Below are 24,385 nucleotides of genomic sequence, written 5' to 3'. Positions count from 1 at the left end.
GGGCACAGATCTGAATGAATAGAGTGAAAAATGAGAAAACTTATGATGGGACAAACCTTGTTGGAAGATGTGGAGACAGTGGAGGCCTTGGAAGCAGCATTCTTGGTTTATCTCATCCAAAATGATGAGAAGAGCGAAGAATGGGAATGAGTGGGATGGTCAGTCCCTGGTCCTGGTGGGGCCTCGGAGGGCACTGACAAGGTGGTGTTTGGGTAACTAGGTGAGGAACTGTTATCAGGCTTCCATCTTAGAAAGTCACAGGTGGCGACTTTGCAGGAAGTAGAGCCAAAGCAATGTAATTTCTGGACTTAGAGAACCCGTGAGAAGGGAAGTGATTTATATAAGGTGGGTGTTGGATTGGACCCCTATGATAACATCAGAGATATGCTGAGTGGACAGATTCTGCATAGATTTTTAAGGAAGCATGGTGGGTGTGCTGGCTGCTGGACATGATATGAAGCAAGCACGGGGCAGAAACAGGTAACCACTGGTCACTTCAGGACCCGAGGCCTGATGAACTGAGTGAGATGCTAGGCTGGCTACTCCTACACTCTGTACAATGAATATGTGAGAAAGAAAATTTCTTTCAAGGGCACAAGTGTCAGCAATTCAAGGACCTTCCCATGTAAGAATCTAACTGTGCCATATGACCTGCAAAGGTCCCACTACAAGCCTCACTCCGGTCCAGGGCCACCCCAGAAGACACACAAAGGAAGACAAGAGTGAGACACGAGTTCCTTGTGATTTCTCAGACCCTTTAGGCTGATTTATGTGCCAGCAGGAAGCAGTCTGAGCGTGGTGAGACCATGTGAGAACCTGCTCAGGGCAGCTCTCTCTCTATTTATTATGGCTGACCTATATACCCTGAAAAATGTCCCTTCCAAGTCCTTGGACCACCTCCAAGTTATGTCCTGATCTTCTGGATTGGGCCTATCCATTGATCTTGCCTGGCTACCACCGAGGCTCCTCAGTCTTGAGTGTGCGCCTCACATCCGTTATCCCATGTTTGACTCGGGCTGTTGAAATATTTTGGTTTCAGGGTTAGATGTCAAGACGAATCATTTCCTCTACTTTCTACTGATCCACACAGCAGCGGTGAAATAAAATAGCTTGCAAAGATGTGGTACGGAGACAGGGCAAGGCAGGCAATGCCACAGGCAGAGTTGTGTGGTTTGGAGAGGAGAAAGGAAGCTGACCATGGTTCATGGCAAGGATTGGAGTTAAAGATGGCAGGAAGAAAAGTCAGGGTTTTGTGAGCAAGAGCATTGTTTGGACGATTTTGTGATCTGCTTAATAAATGTGAGCAATCCAAGTTTACAAAGACGAAGAAGGCCCGCTCACTCAGTTACTCACATAAAACAAAGTACCCTCCCATGCCAAAAACTACACTGTATTAAGGATAGAGAGGTAAAGGTGAGAAAAGACAGCCCCAGGAACAGAACAGGAGCCCCTCGGTGCATCTCTTCCTGATGGATAGCCATTGCTCTAGGAACACAGTACTGACCCTCAGCAAGTTTTTGTTGAAGACCATGTTAGCTTGGTACAGCTGCTGTGATAAAATACCACAGGCTGGATGACATATATAACAGGTTTCTTTTTTTTTTTTCTCCATCCTAGTGGCTGGAGAGCCAATATCCACAAATTGACTTCCCTCTCCTGGCTTTGCAGAGAGCAGCTTTCTCACTGTCTTCACCTGGTCACTTGTTTGTCTGTGTGTCCAATTCCCTTTGTGTGGCGGGTGGGTGGGTGTTTGTACATGGGGTGGGGTATGAGTGACCACTCATGAGCATAGAGGTCAGAGGTCAATGTTGGATGCTTTTCTCTGTCATTCACTCCCTCAGTTTTGGAGACAAGGTCTCTCATTAAAACCAGAGCTCACCAATTCAGCTAGAGGCTAGCCAAGGCTAGCCCCTGAGCTCCAGGGACCTGCCTGTCTCTGTCCTCCAGGTGCTGGTGTTACAGAGGCATGATTCTGCAGCCAGCTCTTACATGGGGACGGGAACCTGGACACCAGTGCCTGTGCAGCAAAATTTTCCCCACCGAGCCTTCGCCCCATCCCCCAAATTTTCTCTTCTGGTAAGGGCACCAGTCAGACTGGATTAGAGCACATCGTAATGGTCTCGTTTTGACTTTAATTACCTCTGTAAAAGCCAGATCTCCAAACATAGTCACATTCCGAGGGAAGGGTGGAGTGGCAAGCCTACAGAGGGAGAATCAGGGAGGACACGATTCACAGCGGAATCAGTCCCTATTATTTACAAGGCAGGGCCTAAGAAACAAAGCTTAGGGTTGTACTCAAGCGTGCGTGTTTATGCTGCAGCCCTCTGGTGCTTTCACCAGTGGGTCCAACAAAGCAAGTTCTAGAACAGCTCAAAATCTAAATCCCTCGTGTGTTTTTGAGATGTTTTTCCCATGAGGAGCACAGCCAACATGTATCAAGAGTCAAGCTCTTTTCTTCGATTCTTTGATTTTGAGAAGAAAAGTGATTGGTCCCAGGGCTGAGCTCTCTCAGCTTCCCTCAGCAATGGCAGCAGCTACGTGAAGCAGAAGAGACCAAGTATGCAGTGGGGCTTGGTGCCTGCAGTATCTTGCAGCATGGCTTGACAGCCCTTGGTCAGCCATGTGGCTCAGCACCCATCGTTTCAGTTCAGCGTCTGTATAGACAGGGCTTCCCCTGGTGAGACTCCAGGGATGAGAATCGCACAATCCATTCATTCCACATCAGCTGACTTCAGCCTTCCTTCAGGCTAATACTGAACCCTCATGCATATACGTCAGAGACCAATGTAAACATTGCTGGTGATTTTTCCAAGTTTATAAAAATACAGGCAAGTGTACAGTACATACTCCATCTGGAAGTATTTTACCACAAAATTTCTTTCTCTAATCACCCCTAAGTTTGCCTCCTCCTATCCTTTCCAGCCCAGATCCATCATGGTAACTACCTCTATTCACCCATCCACCCAGGAACTGGGTATCTAACTCTGTAAATCCCTCTCCTCTCAGGACCCAGTGGAACCTCAGACTATTTCCTCATACTGAGATCAGTCTCCTAAATCCTCCCTTACCTCATTTATTCTCAAGACAAGGCTTCTCTTTCCAAGGAGGAATCTCTGAAGGTATTATGTATGACTATGCTGACATACTTAGGAAATGATATATGAGCATGAGGACATCATACTCAAGAGACAATGTATGATTTACTGACATACTTAGAAGACAATATGTGTCTAGGCTGATATCATATTCAGGAGGATGTATGACTATGCTGGCATACCTAGGAGACAATATTTGAGTATGCTGACATCATATTCAATAGACAACGTAAGGCTATGCTGACATCATACCCAGGAATCATTTCAGAAAAAAACAAAGCCATGGAGAGCTAACACACCTTTGGAAATCTGGGGTATGCGGTGCTATGGCTGTGTGCATGTGTCTAAGACATAGATGGTAACTAGAAACAAAGCTAGAGGAGAGGATACATCAAGAAGGCTCCTGTACCCCATAACAAAGACAGAAGAAGTTCAAGGTCATTCTTAGTAAGTTTAAGGCCAACCTAGGTTTATGAGGCCCTGTCTCAAAAAATAAAAATTAATTCATTGTCTGGGTTTGGAAAGAATGTCTGTAACTATTCTACCCATTACCGATGCCTCTTTTCTCTGACAACAGAGACTAGACAGCAATCATAGTCTACTTACTACTTTGTGACATCAATGCAGGGTCTCATGTCGCCTCCGATTGCTCACAGGGCTACTGTTTGCCCATAGAAGCACACCCGATGTTCTGAAGGATGGACTCTGGTCTTCTGTGTCACAGTGTCCTTCAGTGTCAGGTTTGTGAGCAAATTTGGAAGCTAAGTTAATCTTCCCCATTCCTGTTGAGACTCAAGCCATAAGGCTTCATGGACTGACTTCAACCACACAGCTGCTGGGTCAGACTGTGTGGTCAGTCCTGTTTGGTAAATGTTGCTTTACCAGTCTATTCGTTAGCACGACTATGACAGAGACAGACAGGGAGAACATCTCTCACTTTTAAGTCACTGTCTAATCTTCAGTGAATCTAACCTGAAATGTATTTGGGCTTGCAGTGAAAAAAAAATCAGACATGGGCTGGGAAGATGGCTCAGTAAATAAAGTGCTTGCCATACAAGCTTGAGACCTGAGGCTCAGTTCTCAGATCTTGCCTAAAAAGTCAAGCATGGTGCTGTATGTTTGTAATTCTAACATAGGGGAGGCAGAGGCAGGAGGATCTCTGAAACTAACCACACAGACAGATCATCAGTGAGTTCCACATCCAGGGGGGAAACCTGGTTCAAAAACTAAGATGGAAAATAACTCCACCTTAGATCTGGCCTCAACGTGCACTCAAATGCATGTGTACATCCATACACTCACACACAAGAAAATGAAAGAAATCCAACTCTGCAAGAATAAAAACTCAGCATGAAAATTAGACAGCTCATCATAGGCCCTGTACTTCCCAAGTCCCAGAACACACTGTCTGTCCACCAGCCTCGGGTATGTTTCAGAAATGCTCCAACAAACCACAGCCTCAGCCAGACTTGAAGTAGATGTGGTTAGTTGTCCATGTGGTTGATGGAGGGTGAAGGGGGATGGGTCTCAAGGGGAAACATCCATGCTCAAGGTTGAACACCTGCCTCTGCTTGCCAAGTAACTCATTCCTTTCATGCTTAGACCATCAATTGATTTAATCACATCATTACAGGCGAAGAAGAAGCCAGTGACTGTTTCAACAGAAAGATGTAACTATATTTTAGAGGACATAAAATGTCATGAGGAAGAACATGTTCATTTTAAGAATCAAAGATATAGATCACATAGGAAAATTCAGGATGAGATACTTGCTTGTCAACCCTTCTTTGGTGACCTCATCTGAATCCAGATGTGAAAGCCAGTGTGGCACAGATGCTGTTTTAGATAGCTGAGAAGATGTTTGCAAAGGCAACTGATGGTTTAGCATCAACAAGCAGGAAAATAGGCTCCGAGTGCCCACAGGGAGTGCGTGCCTCCCAAGCCGCTGCCTGTGCTGGCAGACTGACCTGTAGCACGCTTTCCCACATAGTTCAGACTTGACGTTCTGCTCAGAAGATCAAGCACACTCTGGTTACTTAACTTCATTGCAGCTGCGGATTCACCAGCTGGTGAATTAACATGTCTGCATTATGGTCACCTTCAGGGTAAACTCTCCATGTGTTTTCAGGATGCCCAGTTCCTGCACTCCTGACTGAACTGCCACCTAAGTGCTATTCAACATGGCATCTGTGTAGATCATTGCCAAAATCCCAGCTGGCATCAGAGTGACAAAGTCACACTAAGATGAGATGTTTTTTTTCTAAGAAAATATTAAGAATGGGCTACTTCCTCACCAAAGCTCTTTTGGCTTTGGGGGGTTTTGAAGCCAGAGATTTCTATGTGGGGCTTCATTCTGTGGTCTACTGGCGTTTAAATTGCCAAGTCTCTGGTTCCCTATCTGTAAGATATGTAGTGAGCTGTAACAGATGCTCGGTGCCTCCCTAGCATCCTGCCCATCACTGTACATTGCTCCACAGTGCACAGCCTCTTGCACCTGTAAGCTGTTCTCTCTCTCCCAGCTCTGATGCCTCTGGCCTCTCCTTCCTGGCTTCTTTCATGTTCTGCATAATCAAAAGGTCCATATCTTGGTCTAGAGGAGGTCCAGCCAGCAGTGTTCTTGCCAAGTGTCAGGACCCAGAAACCAAGTTAAAAGTAAATGCTGAACATGATAACAGGTTCCCACAATCCCAGCACTGTGGAGGAAAAAAGGGTGGATACTGTCAATACTGTCTAGCCATCTTAGACTACTTTCTGTCTCAAAAAAAAATAATAATGAGGTAGAGGGCACCTGAAGAGCAACACATGGGGTGTTCTCTGGCCTTCACAATCACCTGCACACACGTGAACCACACACCCCCACAGACATCACACACAGGAAGATCTTGATGCAAAAGCACCAACCCTGTCTGATGCATCATCAGCTTGAAAATAAATAACTACCATTTAAACAAAACTCTCCACAACACTGAGATGTTACAGTCCCTTCCAGATACTGTGTCTCTTTACTAACATGCTTCATGGCAAACTCAAATAAACTGTCTTTGCCCATGGCCCACCACATCTACTGTCTTCCCCTCTGGCCATTCTTTCCTGAAACCTTGTCACCACCCACTCAGAACCTCATTGAATCTCCTGTGCTGCTAAGATCTCTCAAAGGCCTCTCTTTACAGAGCCTTAAACCTCATTGTTGTTGGGAATTCATTTAACTCCACTGGCTTCCCAGCCTTCTCTGAATTATTTCCTTCCCTTAAGCTTCCATAATAGCCCCTTCTCTAAGTTCTCTTCCTTGGCAGCTTCCTCTCAAACAGCATTGCCTGGCCTCATGAATCTTCTTGTCATCAAAATTTACACTATCCGGGTCCCTCTCCTCAGACAGTGTCTCTCTAGGATCTGCTTACAGCTTATGTACCAATTTCATCTGATTTCATGGCCCTTATCTCCACCCATATGCTCATGGCTTCCCACTCACTACCCAGCTTGGACCTTCCTCCTGAATGCCAAAATCATGTGTCTACTTACCAACACTTTGACTCCCCTTGAATTCTAAGTAAGCATCTCAGACCTCCTGGTCTCCACGGTAACTGCAACTTCTCTGATATTTCCCTTCTAGTAAAAGGGCCTGCCTCCATTCATTTAGTTGCACCAATCAGAAATCTTAGAGTTACCCATTCCTATCCAACCCCTCAACAAACTGCTGGGTCCACCTTCAAAAAGTACCTGGAATCAAATGTATCTTCCCACACCTCTCAAAATCACCTGTCAGCCAGATACTTAATACAGGCACTGCTCAGCAGGCCTTCTTGCTTCAATCTTGCCTCCTAAACCATGTGTTTCTCAAACACTCCCTAGAGCAGCCCTTTAAATAAAAGTCCACCCTTGTCACCTCCTGGCTCTGAACCATTGCTGTTAGGATAAATTCCACAGCCCTTGACATGACCAGCAAGAAAGCCCCAACATGAAGCTGATTTTTGGATCTGTGCCCTTGTTGCATCCTCATAAGTTGCTTCACGGATGTTGCTTTCTCACTGGAATCCTTGATGCTGGTAGTCTCATTACCCATAATGCTCTTCTGCTGGTTGCCCAACTACCAGCAATATCTGCTAGTTTTTCTGCTATCCACAATGATCCCCTATAACATTACTCACATACTACTTTATTCACATTTCTTCTCAAATGTAACCTGTCAAATAACGCTTCCTGTGACCTTCTAAAGCCTGTGTCTCTTTTTATTTCCCTCTGTAACTTATGTAGTCACCCAAGTATGCTGTCATTTCTTCATTTTTTCCCCTTCTACCTACCAGACTTTAAACCTTAAGGAGGTCAATTTCATTGTTTTTTAACATTTTCCCTGTTTTATCACCAAAACCAAGTACTGTGCCTGGCTCTTAGTAGCATCCAAATGGATATTTGTTAGTGAATTATTTAATGAGTAAGGGAATGAATGATCTCTTACTTGCAGAGTTTTCTAATATGTGAAACTGAAATGTTAAGAACTGAGGTAGGAGCCATTTCCAGCACAGGAGAAGAGGCTTAAAAATATGTGTGGAAAATGGGTGGTTCAGCAGTTAGGAGCATTTGTTGCTCTTCCAGAGGACCAGAGTTCAGTTCTCAGCACTCAATGTCAAGCCTCTCACAGTTCTCTGTGACTTCCTCAGGGGGTACTACATTTTCAGAAGATCCTTCTTCAGCCTCTAGGGGGGCACCAGCAACCATGTGGTATACACTCACACACACACATGCACGCACACACACAAACACACACGAACTCGTGCACACACACAATATTTTTAATTCCTTTATTTATAAATGAATATTATTTGAAATAGAATTTTACCTCAGTGGTTGTGCATGGGAGTTAATCACCTTGTGACCTATATGCCTATCACATTCTACTTGCATTTCCTCATTTTGTATATCTCTCTCTGGTTTCTGCTCCTCTAGGGGTGTGTGCAGAAAGTGCTCATTTGAGCTTGCAACTAGGGTCCTATTTAATTGGTGGGCATGCCTTTCAAGCAGTCCATTTCGGTAAGAAATGTCCCATGGGCTCCAACAAAATCTCTGGCCCTAGAAATAGGCAGACCTCCTTACCAGTCACACTCTCCAGCCACACACATCAGGTCAAGGAGGAGAAGTGTTAAGGACTCCCTGCAATCACATGTAAACTTCTGGAGATCACAGACCTGCTTCTAATTGAAAAACCTTTTGCACCTTCACTGACAAGCAGAACTTCTATGTTCCTGAGGCCTGGGGTAATTGCCTTCCATTCTTGTCTAACACCTGGAGATTCACTTGACCAGGAAAAGGAAAGAGCATGTCAGCAGAAGGCAGGTTTAACTTTGAACCTGGTCTTCATGAGCTGTTTGACCTATGCTGTTTATTTGACCTCCTCAGCCTTCATTTCTCCAAGGCTCCAGTAACACCTTCCTGGCCTATAATCCTGTGTTGCTTATATACTGTCCTGTAGGCAAAGCAGACCTGCAACTCAACAGCCTCAACTACTGCCATCTTTTTGGTGATGAGTGTTTGGGGTTGACAGTCTGGAGGGGACTTAGCTGGGAAGTTGTGGTTTCTGCTAGTTACCTTTTGTCTTTCAGGGAGTGGCGTGGCTCAAGTTTGTGAGCTCCCTGGGTGGAAGGAACCGTGTCTCTGGTAATCCCTCAGATTATCACATAGTTGATCCAGAATGCATTTAGCAAGCTTCCAAAGGGGCCACAGGGATCCTGCTTTTAAAGGGGCTTAAAGCTCTTCCTTTCCATACTTTCGTATCCCACCTTCTTTCCTCTCATCTGTTCTCTTCATTTGTCAACAGTCTTGGTTCTATTCTCAGTTCATCCATACACACATGATTTTATACATCTATATAAAAATCTAAGAACCCCAAATGAGAGAAAGCATGTTATTTCTCTTTCTGAGACTGGGTTAGTGTCTTTAATATGATTAGCTCCGGTTACAACATTTTCCTGCAAACATTACTTTCTTCTTCTTAATGACTAAAAACAGTCCCATTGTGTACATATACACACATTCTTTATCTGGTCCTCTGTTGCAGGACATCTAGGATAGAAAAATGGATAAGTAACTTAGCTGTTGTGGATGTGTTCAACTGACAACACATACATTCATGAAATGCCTTTATATGACAGTACAATGTCCAATGAACACAGAGTTAATTTTTAAATATAATTACGTGTGTGTGTGTGTGTGCTCGCGCACGCATCACAGTACGTGTGTGGCAGTCACAGTACAACTTGTGGAAGTCAGTTCTCTTTCCATCATGTGGGTCCCAGGAATGGAATTCAGGTGTCTCCAGGCTTGATGACAAGTACCCTTTATGTGTTAACCCCGCTCATCAGCCTGACATTAAAGTAAAATAATATAATAAAAGTTCAGGAGCCTGGGTGGCTCACATCTGAACCTTCAGTGGGAGGCCGAGGAAAGAGGATATCCTGAAAGCCCGAGGCCCGGCTGGGCTGTGTGGTAAATTCTAAGCTGGCCTAGGCTATTATGTGAGACCTTGTCTCATCTCAGTCCTGAGAACTGGCCAAATCCTTAAGTCAACAAGACCCAGAGTAGAAAATAGGCTCTTGTCAGCGATTAAGAGCAGTTGCTACAGTTCCAGAAGACCTGAGTCAGTCCATTGCAAAATCACACTGCAAACTGCTAGGATTCTTCAGGGGTGAAGAAGAATGGCCTCCTTGTGCTGTGTGCCAGCTCTCTGACCACAGTGCCCCCTTAGTCCCCTGAGCTCAAAACAGAGGTGGGGAAGGAGGTGGCAGGCCTGACATTGCCCCATCAGCCCCTCTTACGTGTCCTTGGGGAGCCTGGCTCCGAGGTGTGGGGAGACTCCAAGTCAGCCCAGGGCACCTTCATTCATGGCCTCAGCTGCTGCACAGATGTTACTCCAGGCAAAAGGAAGAATGGTCACAGGTGAATCCTTACCAAAGGAGACCACTCAAAGGTGTACTGACCCCTGATAGCCATATAGCTAGTGCACTGTTCGCCTTGTCTGTCTAGATGAAGGGAAGACAGCGTGTCAAGGGCTGATGATTAAATCTGTGAGATTCTTAGAGAGCCCTTGGTAGCTGGCAAGGCCTGGCAAAGCCAGTGGTGATGCAGACTATCACCAGGGCTGAGGCACAGGAGTCTGAGCAGCAAGGGCTCGACCCTTTGTTTAGTGCTAGAGACTGAGCCTGAGGCTTTTACCCATGCCATGCTGAGCTGCATACCCTCAGCCTTGTTTTTCACTATTTAGTTTTTGAGACACAGAATTGCCAAAGCCGAATAGAACTCACTCTGCAGAACAAGCAGGCCTTGTGATCCCCCTGCAGCCAGGGGTCTGGGCACTACCATACTGAGCCAGAGAAAGGGAAGTTTTCAAAGGATTTTAAGCACAAGGCTCACACTCCCTCTGTGCTTCCAGAAGCTTCCCGCATCAGTGTGAAGATCGGATTAGCAATGCAGACTGGACTCAAGTCCAGCACTCTTCCAAATCCATTTGGTGTCTCTCTATAAACCTCAAAGGCAAAATGGAAATGGTCTGGTTTACTGAGCTGAAAACCAGGGCAAGGGCACATGAAGGGCCAGGAAAGCAAAACAGACTGTTGAAATACTGAGTCTTATACACACACCACATACACAAGCACATATCACACAGGTACCTCACACTCCCTGACACCACATATACACAGGCACATGCATGTACACACATAATACACACACACATGCATACATACATACATTCCATACATATAATATACATGCACATACATGCAATGGCACATATACATATACACATGTACCATACACATACATAAGCATATACCACACATACATGCGTGAGCGCACACACACACACCCCACATGGGCATACAGGCATGCCTTACACACAGCTTTCTTTCCACATGTTTCAGATACATACAGGTTAGAGAGCTTCTGATCTGTGTCCTGGAGACCAGTTGGCCACATTTATGTCAAGTCAGAGGGAGACATCACTTGTATACTGTGCTATCCATAGAGACAAATAGCTGCTGACTGGTTATTAAAGAGAGGGCGCAGCCCCACACACATGCAGCAATGGCGGGGGTCACACCTCATTCCCCACTATGCAAATTAAAAGACAAAAGGTCGAAATCCCAGTATCCTGGAGCTTCAGACAGCACGTTGGTGGGGGCCTAAGCAAGGGCGGGAAGAAGGCAGAATGAGGCGATGGAGCCTCTTTCTGCTCACTGGCTTACAGGCCACAGGTGGACCACTGCGGCCCATGTCAGCTAGCCGCTGACCTTGGGCTACCCACGCTGGGGCCTGGCTCAATCTCCCAGGCTAAGGTATCCGTGGGGTACAGGGCAGAGCTGCACCCCCACAGGAGTCACAGGACCGATCATAAGAGAGGTTGTCCTGTCATTGCATTGCAGCTCCAGAAACTAAAACGGTCACTTTCTTTCAAGACCAAGAGCTTGCGGAGCAAAAGTGCTGACAACTTCTTCCCAAGAACCAACAGTGACGTGAAACCACAAGCAGACCTGCTGGCCAAGGCCAGCCCGGGGCCCAGCCCCAAACCCATGCCGGGAAGCCCGGCACCCATGCCCGCCAGGGCTGGCCTGCACCCCGGCAGCAACAGCAAGGTCCACGCCTTTCAGGAGCATGTCTTTAAGAAGCCCACCTTCTGTGACGTCTGCAACCACATGATCGTGGGTAAGACGCCCCCACCCTCCAGGTGCAATGCCCCTAGGGAGAAAAATGAGAGCTGGATGCCCAGGTTCAGGGACCCACAGACCGACTCCAAGCTTCAGAGAGTTAGAAGCAACAGGGTGCAGGCGGGGAGCGGCTTTGAGGGAGAGGACTTTCAAAAGGCAAAGGGAAGCAGGACCAGGTGGAGGGAGAAGTTGTTTGGGATGCAGTTGTAACCAAGACGTCAGCAGGCACCATCCACCAGTTGCCTGGTGCCCTTTACACCTGTTCTGTATGTGGCCCACATATGCCTGCCTGAGCCTGATAGTCCAGGTAGGCTCAGGAGACCTGAGATGTTTGTGTTAGTCATCACTGAAACTGGACGCATTAGTGATGGCCACTGAGGCCAAGGAGGTATAATGTTCTATGATTCCCTCACCCTTGTCAAGGTCCTTGTTAATGGGTGTGCCAATGTAAAAGAGTAAAAAGAGATTTTATTCTAGGGATAAATTTTAGTGGCCATGGTCCTGAGAACACAGATTTAGGTTACCCTAAATACCATGCTTCAATGGTTCATGAAGTTTTTCTAGTAACAAAATAATGAAAATTAATGAGAAAGGAATTTTTTCCATTGTATGGGTGAAATTAGCAGGTAGCCATGTTATGGAAAAGTGGCAGGGTGGGGGTGGTCCTCGGGGCTCAGCCTCAGATGTGATCTGTGACATGTGCAGCCTTTGGGTTGGTGGAAGTTTAAGGTCATCATATTTTCTAAAAACTATTTACCTCCAAGTCTTACAAGGCTGATAGTTCAAACACAGGTGAGCAATCAACGACTGGAAAACTAAAGATAGCCCCAAACCGTGGAGTGTTGTGAGATAGAGCTGTACATCTGGTACCGCTCTTGTTCTGGGACCTTCCATTCCCAGGTGGGATCATCTAAATGAGAAGCCACGTCAGTTCCAGAGCTGCCATAGCTGTGAGACCTGTCCTCATTTTCAGATAAGGCTTGCTGCCTCGCCACTTTCAACTATGTCTGTTCTTCCTCCAAACAAGCCACAATGGAAAAGGAGGTTTGTATTAGTCAGAGGTTTCCATCAGAACACCGCCTAATGTCTACCAGAAAGTCTCCACACCAAAACAAGCCATCTTTCAACTCTCATTTGAGCGTATTCAGATCGGGCAGAGCCCAACTGACTGGGACATTACTCAGCAGTTCCATCTTTTCTTGTCCTTGTCCCCACTCTTTCCTCAATCAGAGGGCCCCTCATCTTGTCCCTGGCAGGGACAAGAGGCAGAGGAGTTCTTGAGCTGGAGGTGGCCCAAGGTGACTTCTGATGGATCCCTTTGGTTGGGTAAATTGATTGAGAAATCCCATATTTGGGAGGGTAGAGACATATTTAGTATCTCCAGCTACCTGAAAAGGGGGAATGGAGGAAGAGATGGAGAACAGGGTCAGCAACCTGATCTGGTGCTTAGGTCGTCTGTGGATTTTTCAGCCTCTTTGCCTGGTAGATGCAGCTCCTTCTCGGAGCTCCCACCCACTCCAGCTCCATTTGAGTGTAGCACCTGGCTGCCAGCGTGGGAGACCAAGGGGTTCCCATCATGTCCCCTTCTCAGAGAACTTGGGCAGCCTGCCTCCTGCTTGGTTTTCTTGAATGCCTCCTTTCTGAGTCCCATGCGTCACCTTCAGTTGCCACCAGGCCTTCTCAGAATAGCGCTATTCATAACCCCAAAAGAGGTGGGGATACGCTTCTATTTTAGATCTCATTGTGATGCGTGTGAAAAGATGAGGAGCATGTGTTCTTGGGAATGAGTAATGGAAATGTGCTCACCTCTGAGGAATGTCACAGCCATTACCCTACCAGGCTTCCCAGGACACCGCAAGTGCAGGAGCTTAGTGAGACTTGCTGCTAAAGAAGGCCTCACTGTGCTTTTATCTGAATTAAATTTGTTATAGGTGTCTTTAAAAAAAAATCATGCTGGAGGAAGGAAGGAGTAAGTGCAAATGGGTGCATAATGCTCACAGAGGCCAGAGCTGGAATTACACATGGCTGTGAGCCTGCTGGTGTAACAGGTCCTGGGAATGAAACTTAGGAGAAGCAAGGGCTTTTAACTGCTGAATCATATCTCTCCAGCCCCGCATAGCTGCCATCTATCTATCTATCTATCTATCTATCTATCTATCTATCTATCTATTTTTTTTCTTTTGGAAGACAGGGTCTAATGTATCCCAGGCTGGCCTAATTATCTCTAATTAAGATAATTTTGAACTCCTAATGATCCTACCTACCCTCCGCCAGAGAACTGGGATCACATCTGTGTGCCACCGCACCTGGTTTTAATAAGGCAGTGGGATCAAACCCTGATCCTCATGGATGCTGAGAAAAAACACCGTATCAACAAAGTTCATCCTCTAGGTGCTTTTTTCATTGGGTTGGTATAGGAAGACACCTGTGCATGTGGAGGCTAGAGGATGAATGTCAGGCACTCTCCTTATTTTTCTGAGGCAGGGTCTCTCATTAAACCTGGAGCTCACCTTTTCTGCTAGGCGGGCCAGCCAGAGGGCTCCAGGAATCTTCCTGCCTTATCCCAATCCTCCTCCAGCACTGGGGTTATGAATATGTTCCATGCTGTTCCTGGCTTTTATATGGGTGTCGGGGATCCAAACTCAGGCCATCTTGCTTGCTTTACCCCCTTAACCAGGTGTTCTCAACCTGTGGGTAGCAACCCCTTTGGGGGAGTTGAACAACCCTCTCACAGAGGTCACATAAGGCCATTGTAAAATACAGAAACTTATATTACAATCCATAATGGTAGCAAAATTACAGTTACGTAGTAGCGACAAAAAAAAATAATTTTATGGTTAGGGGTCACCACAACATAAAGGGTCGCAGCATTGGGAAAGTTGACAGCCATTGCCCTAAGCCATCACCCCAAGCCCCACTGCTTTGCTATCTTTGAAAACATAAAGGGGGAAAGAAACGTAGTTCATAAGTCCATCTTTGAAGGAAAGAAGAGAATGCTACTCCCCTCCCCTAGGTACACTCACAGTACACTCACAGCTAGTTTTGTGGGACACCTCCTGTGAGGCTTGTTGACACTTATCCTTGAAGTCCTAAAGGTCACATGTCCACCATGAGGACACTGACCAGTAGAGACAGGCTCAGAGCTGACCATCTGTTTCAAGTACCTCAGACTTGATGCCCAGGGCCTCCCTGCTGAGTTGGCTCCCACACCCTGTGGGTTAAGCGGCTCAAGGCCCTAATCATCACTTGCATATGGAGGTGGGGGGAGTGCTGTGGATGAGTTTTTCTCTTTTAATTTTTAATTTTTATTTTTTATATTAATTACAGTTTATTCACTTTGCATCCCAGCTGTAGCTCCCTCCATTATTCCCTCCTAATCCCACCCTCCCTTCCTCATCGCCTCCGATGCCCCTCCCCTAGTCCACTGATAGGGAAAGTCCTCCTCCCCTTCCATCTGACCATAGCCTATCAGGACTCCTCAGGACTGGCTTCCTTGTCTTCCTCTGTGGCCTGGTAAGGCTGCTCCCCACTCAAGAAGAGGTGATCAAAGAGCCAGCCACTGAGTTCATGTCAGAGACAGTTCTTGTTCCCCTTACTAGGGAGCCCATTTGGAAGTCACATATGTGCAGGGATTCTAGGTTATCTCCATGCATGGTCCTTGGTTGGAGTGTTTTAAGCAGTTTAGGATAATATTTTAATTTATTTTTTTGAAAATTTAAACGTGGATACAATATTATTTCAATCATAGACACCCCCTCACCCACCTCTAACTCCTTCCAGATCTCCAACATCCCCCTCCCAACTTAATGTTTTTGTCTTTAAAAGACCGTGCTGTGTACCCCACCCCTAACCATGCATCTTCTGTAGGTCTTGTGGAGGAGACCAAAGCACCTGTTAGTGAGCCCAACACTCCTTTGGTGTCCAGAAGACACCTTTTCTCCCCAGCCCACCCCAAACTCTGCCCCTTAACAATCTCTCTACATTCTCATTTTCAATGTTCCCTAAGACTTCTGGTAGGGAGTGTGATATATTTGCAGCTCTTTAAGTTAGCCCCTCCTACAAAAAAAAAAAAAAAAATAGTCACCTATTCAAGCCAAAATAGACAACCCAGGCTTTCTTAGAAATGTGAGCAAAGGGGGTTGGGGATTTAGCTCAGTAGTAGAGCTCTTGCCTGGCAAACACAAGGCCCTGGGTTGTGGGGAAGAAAAAAAAAAGGTAACTAGAAATGTGAGCAAAGCAAGGAGTCATGTGAGCTCCAAAGATGAACAACCCTGCCTCTGGAACAACAGGGGTCAAGATTAAGTCTTAGGTGGAGAGAATTCTGAACCAACTGAGGTCCTTGGTCAGAACAATTGTGTCTTTCCAAGCAGATCCTCTCCTGAAATCGCCAAGGCTTTACAAGGAGAGCAAGGGTCAGGGAACCATCTTCCTGCATTTCGCATAAGTGGATTCTACTTGAATTGAGTATGGACAGTGAGTCACTCAAGGGAACATCAAACCCATGTGACAATATGCAATTAGTCAATGTGGGCTTTTATGTGGTATGTGCACACACATGAGTGCAAGCTTATGTGTGTCTGTACCTGGTCATGTGTGTGTGTGTGTGCATGTGGAGACTGAGGACAATGTAGGGCATCTTTACTCTCCATCTTATTTTTCAGATAGACTCTATCATTAAACATGGAATGTAACAATTGGGGTACACCAGCTAGCCAGCATGCTCATGAGGTCCTCCTGTCTCTCCCTAGTGCTGAGATTATACCACCACAGACAGCTTTTTCACGTATGTGAAACACGTATTCTTAATATGCCTAACTCCATCCGTGGGTCTACTCCACCAATTAAGGAGATTTTTTTCCCCTACAAGTCCCAAGTTTTCTGTTTATTGAGACACCGTGTTTCTAAGACTAATTTTAAAATAATTTTAGTGTCTTTAACTGTAGTCTGCTTAGAAAATACATTAATGGACTCAGATTTTATGAAGAGATTGTTAGAAACATTGTTGAATTTCCTTGCATAAAATTTAAAATCTTTTTGAAAGAACCAATTGCTTTCATAACAGCCCAAGTTTTCCACAAAGAAAAATGATAATAAGTGTTGTCTTAAGTAGGGATTGCTATGAAGGTACATAGTTGTAGGGAGTGCCTTTGGGAGGAGAACCAAAGAAACATCAAAAACAAGCAAAAGCTTTGAGTGGGATTATGGTCTCATCCAGAGTCTATGTCAGGCAGAACTAACTAGAGATTCCACTAGAGACAGGGGGCTTCCCTTGTACTTGTCATATCACCACCCATTTGGTCACTGGCCATGGCTGCTCTGGGAAGAAGGAGGAATGTAGCATCCAGGGGAAAAAAAAATCCTATTTGGTTAAAACTAATTATCTTGCAGAAAAAGTGAAAATGGGGGAATGTATAACACATTAGCAGTAAATAATCACTGCACCATCGTGATAAATGAGTTCTGAGCAAGCCTCCAACAGAATCTACCATGTCCATCAACATCCTTTGCTGGGACTCAGGGCTGTGGGATGCTGGTGCTGTATGGCAGCATCTTTTGCTGAGAGTGCATTTAAGATGCAGAGAGACCCTAGTGTTGATGCCCCATTATCATTGTAATGAAGCATTTGACATGAGGAAACACTATCACCATCCATCCAAGCTACACCTTCCTCCTGTGCTCTTGTCTGACCATCATTTCAACTGTTTCCTGGCCTGTTCTGAACACATCCCACGGTTCTACTATTAGCCAGATCTTCAAAAGAAAGGACACAGATACGTACAAACACAACACACAAATTTTCAAAAGAAAAAGCAGTGCATATGAACTCAATAAATTGTTTCTTGGGTAAGAATGGCCAAACGGAGATTGAAGGAAATGTCTAAAATCAAAGATCAAGCCGGTGTGCTCTCAGAGCTCGCAGAACCTCACAGGCGCTGTGGTCACCTAAGTGAACAATCCTTCAGGATTGTACAACGTGCACACAAGAAAATACCAACATCTCCAGAGCTTTCCTACACTGGATCAAACAGAAGCTCCCTTCAACACTAGTATGTTGCCTGAATGCCATCCCTTTGAGAGGGTAAAATCCATAGCCCACTGGCAAAATGAGAACCCGGGAAAGAGGCGGTAGGGATGGTGATGACTGGTGCCCACTTTTTCCTGTCCTGTCTCAGACAAGCTGTTCTCCATAGAAAGTTCTGGATACTGTTTCCTCAGCTCATTTTCAGCATTCCAGCATTTGACATCTGCAATATCCTCCCTTCCTTCCTTCCTTCTCTGGCCCTCCATCTAGCTAATCCTAAATCTACTGAGACCTAATTAGAATGAATCTGACAGTTCTGCAGCAAACACTTGTTATCTCTAAAATGTCAAGTGATTTCTCACAGCCCAGACTGTGCTAAGTTCCTTGAAGACATGATCAGCTGTGACAACATGCAGTACCCAGTTCTGTCTGTCCTATCCAATGGGATTATTCATATCTGGTAGCCACTGCATAATGGCTTCACTATCATCCCAAGACAGAAAGGCAAAGCAATGCTCTGTCCTTCAGAGGCAGATTTCCTCCCATTCGTTTCCCACTTAGTTCCTTCTAAGAGAATCCTGTTGCTGCTGAGCGAAGACTCATAGGTGAAATAATTAGGGCTGGAGAGCGAGTTCAGCCATTTAGTGCTTCCCTTGCAAGCATGAGGGCCTGAGTTCAGTCCCCAGGACTCATGTACAAAAGCCAGATGTGGTCTCCATGGTGGAGAGGTAGAGAGAGGAGAAGCCTTGGGGCTTATTGGTCAGACAGACCAGACTGCTTGGGCAAGCTCCAGACCAATGACAGAGTATGACTCAGAAACACAAGAGTAATGGTACCTAAAGAACTAAACCCAAGGCTGACCTCTGGCCTCCACACGCTTACACAGTAGGGGCCGGGGTGAATGGAGGGGCGGGGATGCTATGACAATCACAGAAAGGAGATGGCAACTGTCACTAAGGACTCTTCCCTCTGACACCCCTGCTTCCCTGATGCTTCTTGGTCACTAGTGAATACGGTTTAGCATGTCTCTCTGTCTAGCACACAGGATTTGCAGGACCTTTCCATTCCCGCACAGATAAATGCACTGAAAAGTTATTAAGACTTAAATCTCAGTCCCAGTGCTCTTTCTGTCGTTCTTAAACAGAAGCATGTGTGGCTGGTACTTAGCACCTTTCAGCTAAAAGAAAAAAACACAAAATGCTTTGAAACTGCATCTCCTATTAGTTTTCTGGTATTTTGTCTGCTGCCAACAAGTATGGATTTAAAATACTTCTCTGAAACTAACTTAAATAAAAGAGATTAAATCAGAGGGTGGGGAAATGATGGCTTGGTTGATAAAGTGCATGCCATGCAAGCATGAGGACCTGTGTCCCAGTTCCCAGCACTTATGTAAAAGAGCTTGACCCAGCTCCATGCCTGTAACCCCATCGCTGGGGAAGCACAAACAGGATGCTCCTCAGGGCTTGGTTGGCCAGCTGGCCTTCCAGAACTGATGAGCTGCAGTTCAACAAGAGACCTTGCCTCAAAACGTCAAGCCCAGAGAGCTAGAAGATGACACTGAAATCAACCTGTCTCACACACACACACACACACACACACACACGCACACGCACACGCACACACACACACACACACAGAGAGAGATAACAAAGGATGGATAAAGAAACTGTGGTACATTTACACAATGAAATACTACTCAGCAGTTAAAAACAAGGAAATCATGAAAGTTGCAGGCAAAGATCATCCTGAGTGAGGTAACACGGACCCAGAAAAAGACACACATGGTATATACTCACTTATAAGCAGATTTTAGTCATATAGTACAGAATAGAGATACTACAATGCACAGACCCCAAGAAGTCCAATGGGCATCTTGGACTTTATATAGGCCCACTAGTTAGGGGAGTGGGGGATATCTCTGACATGGACTATGTTGCCTGCTTTCTGGTCACTTCCCCCTGATGGGACTGCCCTCCAAGGCCACAGGGGAGGAAGACGAACTCAGTCCTCATGTGAATAGATGAGCTAGGGTGTCTGAGGAATAGGGCAGAGAGAATTCAGGAGGGAGGATGGAACTGGGGAGGAAAGGATGAAGGAGCCTATGACAGAGGTGTAAATTGAGTTAATTAATTTTTTAAAAAAAAGGAAAAGCTTTGATTAACTATGTGTAGTAGTTTACCGCCTGGAGGCAACATGCTCTAATTGCAGCACGTGTACCCTGAGTACAGCCTGTTTTCTACAGTGCTTCTTTCCAGCTTCTTTTTATTTAATCCAGAATGTCCAGAGCAGAAAGAAAGGAGGGTCACTCAAAATGTAGCTGAGGAAGAAGGGACGAGGAAAGAAGGTAGACACAGCCATAACCACTCTGGAAGGGTTTGCCAACTTCCTGTGTGGCAGAGCCTTTGCACCTGGTCTCTGCTTCTGGACCACCAGAGGCTCAGGTGCAGCCATGATGAGTGTCCAGAGGTTGCTTGCTTCTGACTTAAGAACCATTCCAGATCTGAGGGTGATGGGGTTCAGGAATAGGACATCACCTCCAGTTTCCCACATTTGATGGGGAACTCTGGTGATGAGTGAATGTGCCCTGTGCAGCCATTTAGCAGCCAGAGCAGGCACTGTCCCACTGACCTACTTTAGGATGGTCCCTACGGTTATGCAGCAACAAAAGAGGTGACATCATAAGTGACAGAATTGGGTCAGTAGTGTAAAACAGAGCAGGCAATTCTGCTCTGGGGCTCTGTAACTGGGGCTCAAAGCCTCAGTCAGGGGTGGGGAGAAGAGAAGTCCATGACTAATCCTAGTGAAGTATTTTCTCTATCACTCATTAAGCACCTCCCACCTCCCTGTCCCGGCAACAGAGCACAGATCATGGCTGGAAAGAAGATGCAGCAGCCTGTGGCTCACTGGCAGCAGAATGGCACACAGAGTTGTGTGTGTATGCGCATGTACAGCACATGGATACACACACACGCACTCTTCCACCTCCAGGCAGGGAAATGCATTGTGTGTTTGTGTGTGCATGGGATGGGGGGGAGGCGTGTGTGTGTGTGTGTGTGTGTGTGTGTGTGTGTGTGTGTGTGTGTGCGCGCGCTGTCCAGGCATCTGTGTGGAGGTCAGAAGACACTTGAAGGAGTCAGCTCTCCTTCTTACCATGTGGATCTGGGTATAGAACTCAAGACAGAGCTAGCTCATCAGGAGCCTTTATCTGCTAAGTAAGCCACCTCTCTGGCCCTGACATATTGTGTTTAGAAAACAGATCTCTCTCTGGGATCTGGAGCTCAAGAATTGGCCTAGGTCAGCTGGTTAGCGCTGGTATTGCAAGAGGCAGCCACCCTGCCTGGCTTTTGCATATGGGTGCTGGGTGTTGAGCTCAGCTCCTCTTGTTTGCACTTTATGGGCTGAGTTGATTTCCAGCCCCATGGAACTGTTCCGTCAGCTTCGGACAGCGCACAGCTTCTCTCCGTTTGTGTTGTGTCTCCTGGTCCACTCTGTGTGCTGTTGACTGGACTCTCAGAACCAAGCTCACATCACATTGCTGCTTGTCTTGCCGGTGCTTGCCTTACTTTGTTAATCTAAAGAAATGTCCACCTGAGTTTGACTTGCTTGTTCTAAAACCCCCAGTAACTAACAAAGGTGAAGGAAGGGTTCTGCCCCATCATGAACACTGGTAAGTGCAGAGAAGGGAGTGCAAAGTGTGGGGGAGCCCAGGATAGATGGGACAAGCCATTCTCTGACCCTCAGCCCTCGTGTCTTTAAAATGAGATTGGCAACAATGACAGCACATCATAACAGAAAATGATAGCCAAGACAGTGGCTTGAGGTTTATAAAACCGAAAACTCTATCCATGATTAAATCTCTGTGCCCAGCATGGTGGTACACATCTTTCCTCCCAGCTACATAGGAGAGCTGAGGCAGGAAGAGCTCAAATTCAAAGTGAGCCTGGGCAACTTAGTAATTCATTGTCCCATAACAAAATTTTTTAAAAGGGGCTGAGATGGAGCTTAATGGCAGAACATTTGCCTGGCATATGTGAAGATCCTGGTTCCGTCTGACGCACTCTGAAATAAAAACTAAAAATAAACAATAGCTTCATGTGCAAAAAAGAAGGTTGATATTAATCATGTGCCCAGTTTCTCTAAAAACACCCTGGAGGGAGAGGACTGGCCATCTTGCTCTTTGGAAATCTAGATAAATAGGATTTCTCCAGCCTCAAGCTCTAAGAACAGGTCTGAAAGAAGCAAATGGCCTTAGGAACAGGTTTTTAGAAAAGGCGGACAGAAAACATCAACAGAGAGTGTCAATACTACGGTGGAGCCATCAGGCCCAGATGTTTCCCCGGAAGACCATGAGAAAGTGGTCACTCAGGGGACAGCTCCTCCCAGAGCTTTACGCCAAACACGCACACATCCCAGGAGAAAAGCTCACCAGCTATGGATCGCACTATGATCTGATGGCCCCAGGGGCAGAGGCTGTGAACTCCAGATCCAGGAGGCCCTGAGCCAACACAACTCTCATTGCTATTTTTAAAGCCAAGAGTGGGTGAGGGGTGAGGGAAATGAGAGAGTTTTTCCACTAGTCGTCAGGAACCGAAATGGGAAAGATCAACAGAGGAATTTATAAACAATGAATGCCATTGATTTTTTTTTTTTTAAGCTAGGATAGGACAGGAGGCAATGTTCTATAGGGAAAAGTAGGGAACATAGGCAAGAAAAGATGGCCCAGGACTCTTCTCAGCTTTAATAGAAACTTTCTTCTTGATTCACATCCACTGCTTGATTTCAAATCCACTGCTGGTGGGCAGCTTTGGAGATGGCTCAGTGGTTAAAGTGCTCGCTGTACAAGCAGCAATCGAGGATGGGAGTTCAGACCCCCAGAACCCACATAACACAGAGTAGATGCGGCACCCACCTGTAATTCCACCACGTGGGAGGCAGAGGCAAGGGATTCTCAGAGCAAACTGGCTAGTTAGGCCAGCCTTATCCGTGAAGCTCTGGGTTCAACTGAGCGACCATGCCTCAATGAGTGAGGTGGAGAGCAACTGAGATTCCTCCCACAGCCTCCACACTTCCATTTCCTGCAAAACTTGGCACTAACTTGTGAGTTGAGCTGAGGGTAGAGGAGATGGGAAGGGTTATCTTAATAGTTTTAACTGGGCCCCATAAAGAGCTTCGGCTACCATAGAAGCCCACTCCCTTTCTTCCCTCTTAACAGAAACCTGGTGATGCTCTCACTGCCTGGCTCAAGAGCTTTCCAGTACTCAAGGCAGGGAGAACAGTGAGACCTCTAAGACTCCTTTTGGAAAGGGTGAAACACAGCAGGTCACAGAAAGCCTGGCCTGAGCTGGGTCTGCTTAATCATCAGTGTGGTGTGACAGGAAGACCTTCAGACCAGGAAGAGTTTCCCTGGAGTGCTAAGAACCAAAATCCTCCTGGGGGAACCCAGCACTTTCCCCACTGGACAGACCCCAGACCCCATCATTCTTCACTAAGCCACCATACCCCTTTCCCAAGAGTGCCTGACAACGGGGCTACCAAAGCCCAAACTGCCAGAGGTTCTGCTGGTTTCAACATGACCTTACTCTTCTAACTCCTCAAAAATAGCAACACTTCCCTTCAAATACACGCCCTGCTTTGCTTATTACAAGGGAAAACTGCTCATTGTGGAAAACAAGAAGACACAAATAAGCAAAAACAAAAACCGAAAGGTTTGTAAGTCCACCACCCACATACAAGCATTACCATTTTGCTCGGTGCTCATCTCAGCCTTTTAATGTACATGTCTATTGTAAATGGGTTTTCTAAAGACTGGGGCTTTTTGCTCTGAAGGTAATATTTTTGTATTATATTGTGACATCATGCCAGGCATTATTAATTTTAAAATCCTCCCACTGGCCAACAGTCTAGTTTTTTTATGGATGTGCCCAGCTTTAATTAACTATGATCCAATTGGGTAGTATTTTGCTGTTTTACATATCTCGATGTTATTAGAAAAGCTGAAGAGAGCTTGTCTTCACTTTTTTCTCATGTGTGGTTAAGTTTCTAAGACCCAGTCCTGAAACTGAAATTGCTGTATGCTTTTCATGCTTAAAACAAGGAAATACTTTTCCCATATTTACCTGACCACAGTGATGTTATGTCCGTCTCCCAGCTGCAATGTAAGGAGCAATAGTCGTGCCATATGCCACCAATGACTGATTGGTTGGTTTGTTTGTTTGGGTTTTTCTTTTCAATTTTTGCTTGTTTGGTAGAGAGGAATGAAAGAGAACTTTGTATCCCTTTCCTTAACTCTGTGGTTACAAGTCTGCCATTTATTAAATGCTTAATTTTGAAATTTGGTTTGTTGTTGTTAGCTGTCAGTTCATGTCTTTGGGTAACACTGTAGGTCTTCAGCTCTTTACCCTTTTTTTCCTTTCAACTTGTAAGAACAATTCATAAACCCTATGCAATATCTCTCTATATCTATCTATCTATCTATCTATCTATCTATCTATCTATCTATCATCTATCTATCTATCTATCTCCCCACAATGTGTGTGTGTGTGTGTGTGTGTGTGTGTGTGTGTGTGTGTGTGTGT

The 24,385-nt window shown here is 45.8% G+C and overlaps 1 protein-coding gene across 1 annotated transcript in view; it reads left to right on the top strand.

Moving 5' to 3' along the window:
* Positions 1-24,385, top strand: part of Stac (SH3 and cysteine rich domain) — a 117,510-nt gene that overhangs the window by 41,098 nt on the left and 52,027 nt on the right. The window contains exon 2 of the mRNA XM_055601713.1: positions 11,507-11,786. Coding sequence (XP_055457688.1) covers positions 11,507-11,786 — 280 coding nt within the window. The remainder of the gene's footprint in view (positions 1-11,506; positions 11,787-24,385) is intronic.

The sequence above is a fragment of the Psammomys obesus genome, unplaced genomic scaffold, assembly GCF_907164565.1.
Source record: "Psammomys obesus unplaced genomic scaffold, mPsaObe1.curated_primary_1811, whole genome shotgun sequence".
Taxonomy (NCBI): domain Eukaryota; kingdom Metazoa; phylum Chordata; class Mammalia; order Rodentia; family Muridae; genus Psammomys; species Psammomys obesus.
This window is presented reverse-complemented; position numbering and strand designations above follow the sequence as displayed.